This window comes from Hibiscus syriacus, unplaced genomic scaffold (assembly GCF_006381635.1).
Source record: "Hibiscus syriacus cultivar Baekdansim isolate YM2019G1 unplaced genomic scaffold, ASM638163v2 tig00003973_pilon, whole genome shotgun sequence".
NCBI lineage: Eukaryota > Viridiplantae > Streptophyta > Magnoliopsida > Malvales > Malvaceae > Hibiscus > Hibiscus syriacus.
The window spans coordinates 137669-142755 of NW_024061989.1; the positions used below are offsets into that span (position 1 = coordinate 137669).

Genomic DNA, 5087 nt, shown 5'->3' on the forward strand with positions numbered 1-5087 from the left:
AAAATAGAGTTATATTTGTAATTTTATTTATAATATTGAAGAGATCAAAATTTATATAAAGGTATTCTGAAAAATTATTATCTCAATAATTTATTATTAGACCTTGGGTCTAAGTCGAGACAAAGAAAAAAAATTATTCCAGAGAGATTATTAATTCATCAATTATTAATTTATCGAAATCCTCAACAATTGACAATGAAAGCTCAACATCCATGCAATCTATGATGCTCGAACCTGAGACCTCAAGAGATAATAAACATATTTTTATCACTAAGATAACTTGGCTCTTGCCGAAGAATGATAAATTTAACGCAATTAAAACAAACTTCTTTTTAAATATGGTATATAGTTATTTTAAATTTTATATTTAAAATCATGATTATTCCTATTAATAATAATATTTTTAAAAATTGAATATGATTTTTATTGTAAACTTCATTTCTCATTGAAAGAACATCCTTTTTTTTTCATTGTGTTTGCAGCTCTGTGAGATAGTGTTGCACAAGATTGGCAATGGCGACAGTGCATAAACTATGCATTTTGTTACAAAAATAAGCTCACAATAGAATCAAAGATGCATATGCTTGAGTAATTTTCCTTTTCTTCAAGGCTTGAAAGTTGGAGCTTGATCCGCAGAAGAGTAGAGTGCTCCGTAGATTGTCCGATCGATTATACTCCGATACGGATCCTCCTCTCGCTTCTTCAGCAAGTAATCTATACATTGTTCAACTCCTGATTTTACCTGCAGATACAATTTATTTGCTTCTTCTCTGTTGTTAAGCAAATCTTCCCTTCCCTTCAACGTTATCGGCTTTCCAAACAGATAGTAAAAACGACCCGGAACCTTTGGTAACATCCCCGGAATAAAAAGCTGTTGGTTGGCAACCTCTCCCTTTGTTTCATCCCTATATAAGTAAGCAAAAGCTTATTTGTTGTTCCAAGTGTAGCTAATCCAATGGCAGCCTCTGCTAAGCTACCTCTAGTTTAAATATTGTTATTCATATGTGAAACCGAATCGAAAAATACGAGATTTGCTTCGAAGATAAGTACATTGCAGTGAGAGATTGAGTACTGACCTTATTCTTATACCGTCTCGAATGGATTCTTTTATTCTCTCATTAATCACGGGGATTTTCATCCAGTCATTGTAATCAAGAACCAGCTACAATGGAAGATCATAAGCAAGAACAACGATATTAGCACTTTTTGATCGGTTCGAAGACCAAAGTATAAACAGTTTGTATGAACAACTTACTTCTGCTATATCATCTTCTCCCACAGTCCCAAAAGGTACGATTGTGGCCCCGAATCGTGCCGCCATTCTAACAAATTCAGGTTGATCTGGCCAGAATAATTTGTATTGTTCACCCTGCAATGATAAAGAGACTATTTTCTGAGAATTTGGCATGAAAAAAGCAATATGTCATAAGAACATGAAATGTAAACATGAATGCGGCTAGATCGGACCACTGTGAACTATGAATCTGTCTGACCTTATAATGGAGTGCCTCGCGGGCGCCACCGGGATAAAGAAGAACATGTGATTTCGTAGACAAAGCCTTGAACAGATAGTTCGCTGATACAGGCAATGCACCCATGACTTTAACCCAATCGGCGAAAGCAAACTCATCGGACGAAGTTTGCAATTTGCCCCAAAACAACTCTGGATGTGCTATTCCGCGGACCATAATCTTCTTCTCTCGTAAGAAGGCATCGACAAGGCAAGAAAGTTCGAGTCCCATTAACATATGGTAACCGACTAACAACACAGGACCTTCATTTGGAACCCCTGCAAGTCCTTGCACGATCTTTCCATCTTCCATGGTAGAGAACATGGCCGCACCAGAAGCGAATCGTAGGTATCTGCAATTTCGAGTGGAGGTAAATACGAGCCAGAGTTGGTGAAATTATGCAAACTTAAACATGATTCTTCCGCATACAAACATTGCTTTGTGGAAATTACCCGGATACTACATCAAATCCATATCTGTATTCCCACATGCTGGGAGGCAAGAAATCCGAAATAAAATCATGCTTCCTGGAATGCCGGTACTTGCAAGTACCTTTAATGACAGTCAGTAAATTCAAGCTCTCTTCCTGCACCATCACAGTAAAAAATATGTTGTTATTCAGGGTTCTGCAGAGCTACAAGTTCACATCACACGTATCTCCAAAATAGATAAAACTATTTTCCAATCGAAATAGGCCTAAGTGTCTTCTGGTCGACTCGAGAGCTACAGATATGCTTCAGTTATATAACATCCAACAGCATAGATGCAAACACATATGCTTACTAGTAAAAGGGTATGTCCATTGTCCTTGAAGCGACGGACAATGCAATTCGATAATGAGCTTTTAAGACGTTGAGCCTCGTCTTGACTAGGGAGCATATTGTCCTTGTCACTGAAATGAAGAAAGCATTAAAAATTCACTAGAACCATTGAAAATATGAAGATGAAGACAGCACTAGGAAGAGAATAGAAGACCTTGCGAGCACTAGTACTTCGGCTTTAACAGCATGGAGTCGCGAATTAGCATAAGCAGAAGCCGATTTAAGCAACTTCAACTTCCACGCGAGAGTCTCCTTTGGCATAATGTTGGCCATACCCTGAAAATGAAGGAAAAGAAGATTATAGATTAACAGAAAATAGGGAACTTGGACTAAACCTGTTACTCGGGCTCGAACAGGCAGCAAAGGCCAGTAACAAAACAGAATGCAGCATGACCAAAAACACAAATTGAAGCAAACTAGCTGAGAATGGTTCTTACAGAAAGGAGAGGGAGCATTGCAGTGAGGTTGTTGGACAACTGTTTCATTTTCTGCATCGGTGAAAGTCTACTTTCAATACCGACAGAAGCCATTTTCACCGGATCACCTTTATGCATTAAAAAGGGTAGCAACGATATCAGAATGGAATCAATCTGACTATATAAAGCATGCAATAGTAAAAATACCCATTACAAGGCTCAGAAGATAGGGGATGGTAACATGGAGTTCATCAGGGACAGATTCCAATATAGGGAACAATGGTTGCAACTGTGACCTGCCAAATGATGTAGCTAAAATAAAATGGAAAAAAAGAAGAAAAAAATCTATCAGCCACTTGGAATCGATGAAGTAAAGATTTAAGAATGTCCGATGAAGAGAAAGACACACCAGGGTTAGCTAATATCACCACTAAGTCTATGGTCGGATTCCGAGCAGCAACAACAAGCGCTAAACATCCTCCAAAGGAATCTCCCACCAAATATATCGGACTATTCGGACGCGAAGCATGCTCATGTCTAATTGTTTCTTCAACAAGTTTCACCAGTCCTTCAAAATGCAGTACAGTGATGCAAATTATAGAGGCATTTATCAACAGCTTTTGATAGAGCATCTGAAAAAGTCCCGAAAAATGAATCCAAAGGTAATGAAAGATAAAACCTTCAAAAGGTGTTCGATCTTGGACTGGAATATGAAGGCACTGAACTTTAAAAACCCTGCACTCAGCAAAAAATCTTCAATTGAAATCGTTATATATATATATAGATATATGTGAGCTAATAAGCAGGAAAAGACTAAAAGCAATATCATGATAATATTGTTTGAGGTAAGTGGAGGATCTTTCACAACTTAACCCCCATTGAAATTTTGAAATGTTTTTTCAGCTGAATGCCATACAACTGATTTGCCTATGTTACTTGATTCTTCATTTTTCTTGAAGTATCAATATGTTGTAGTTATGTATGATCCTCAAAGGACCATCCAAATACAAAATATGTGTCGGATGCGTATCCGACACTTAAATCCGAGTCTAAGCTACCATTGAAAAGAAATAATCAGGTGAATAGGCACAAGTATATACGGAAGGATAACAACACTTACTTTCCAAGAGCTTTATGGTGCAAGATGAGGCCCATCCCAACACCATCAAGCCCTGCAATTGCATCAGTAACAAATAAAAACATGATGAAGCTGTCATTATACAAATTTAAAACATCAAACACAAAGAGTGCAAAGAAAAGAACAGCCAAAAACAAGTCACCAGGTAAAAACAGAAGCACGGGAGAATCTTTTATAGGCCGACCGCACTCGAGGGGGCAGAACCACCGCGGCGGTCCGCCATCGGGCTTGATCATATCCACCGCAGCATAAAGATAATCTTTCACAGTATTTGTTCCATAACCATCATCCCACAACACTTCCAATTCTTTAGAAACCACCCTTTGTGTCACCAATTTTTTCTCAGTCCTAGGCTTTAAATTTAAACTCCCATTCCCACCATCAAGAAATGACCTTTTTTTCTCCTTCTCTTCCATTGCAGAAACACTTCCTCCATTCACTGACACCCCATCAGATGAATGCACTGATAAATTATCACCGACTACCCTCTCGGCTCTCACTCGAAAACGATGCTTCGCCTTTGGCTTCGAATTTATACCGAAACAAGGCGAAACCCCGAAAGTAACAGCAGATTCCATGATTATGAGTACTCTCTCAAGCCTTTTCAGAACTCAGAAATTGAAACACAACTAGCAACAGTACTGAAACTTATTAAAACCCATTTTCAAGCACCAAAATTGCATTCAATTTAGACCCCTTTTTTCCCCAACTAGCAATTGTTGGGCGAGAAAAAAAGAACTTTGAACACTTTTTAAAGCACAATAAACTGAAAAGAACCACAAATAACCACCAGTTCACACCTATAATTTTGCCTAGAAAACTCTAGCCGAAACAATTTACTTAGAGTACTACTAAAGAACACAAATACGTACACACATATAAAGCAAGAAATTTGGTGTGAAACCCAGAAAGCAAAACAAGGTTCAAGGTTTCTCCAGAAAGATACTTTGATTTCTGGGATTTCTTGTCAATTCCGTGCAATAATGAGACAAAAATACTGAAATGGCGGCGAAAAAAGATTGGTGAAGAACTATTAGTTACTTAAACGTCTTTATAAAAGAAAAGGGTAGATTGAGAGAAGATGGGAACTCTCATTTTGTACTGTTATGGCAAAGTGTTCATCTTTGTGGCTGTGATGCAGCCAACGACGCCATGGATATTTTACTGATAAGTTCTTACAGGTAATATATACTGGATTTTG

At 37.9% G+C, this 5087-nt stretch overlaps 1 protein-coding gene across 1 annotated transcript; it reads right to left on the reverse strand.

The window, feature by feature from the left end:
• Positions 1-464: 464 nt before the first annotated feature.
• On the reverse strand, positions 465-4721 carry LOC120185108 (acyltransferase-like protein At1g54570, chloroplastic). Its single transcript, XM_039189411.1, has 13 exons — positions 4029-4721; positions 3869-3920; positions 3428-3483; positions 3158-3316; positions 2956-3060; positions 2770-2876; positions 2487-2608; positions 2295-2403; positions 1964-2097; positions 1494-1863; positions 1256-1369; positions 1077-1162; positions 465-905 (listed from the first exon to the last, which is right to left on the reverse strand). The coding sequence occupies exons 1-13, from the start codon at positions 4462-4464 to the stop codon at positions 605-607; spliced, it is 2151 nt and encodes a 716-aa protein (XP_039045342.1). The 5' UTR covers positions 4465-4721; the 3' UTR covers positions 465-604.
• Positions 4722-5087: the final 366 nt, after the last annotated feature.

Excerpts from the sequence above, each read along its gene's own strand:
- LOC120185108 (XM_039189411.1), bottom strand. The coding sequence starts at position 4,464 with ATGGAATCTGCTGTTACTTTCGGGGTTTCGCCTTGTTTCGGTATAAAT. Across the intron at positions 2,609-2,769 it reads CAATGCTCCCTCTCCTTTCT|GGTATGGCCAACATTATGCC; the intron begins GTAAGAACCATT and ends CTTCATTTTCAG. Across the intron at positions 1,370-1,493 it reads GCGAGGCACTCCATTATAAG|GGTGAACAATACAAATTATT; the intron begins GTCAGACAGATT and ends TTATCATTGCAG.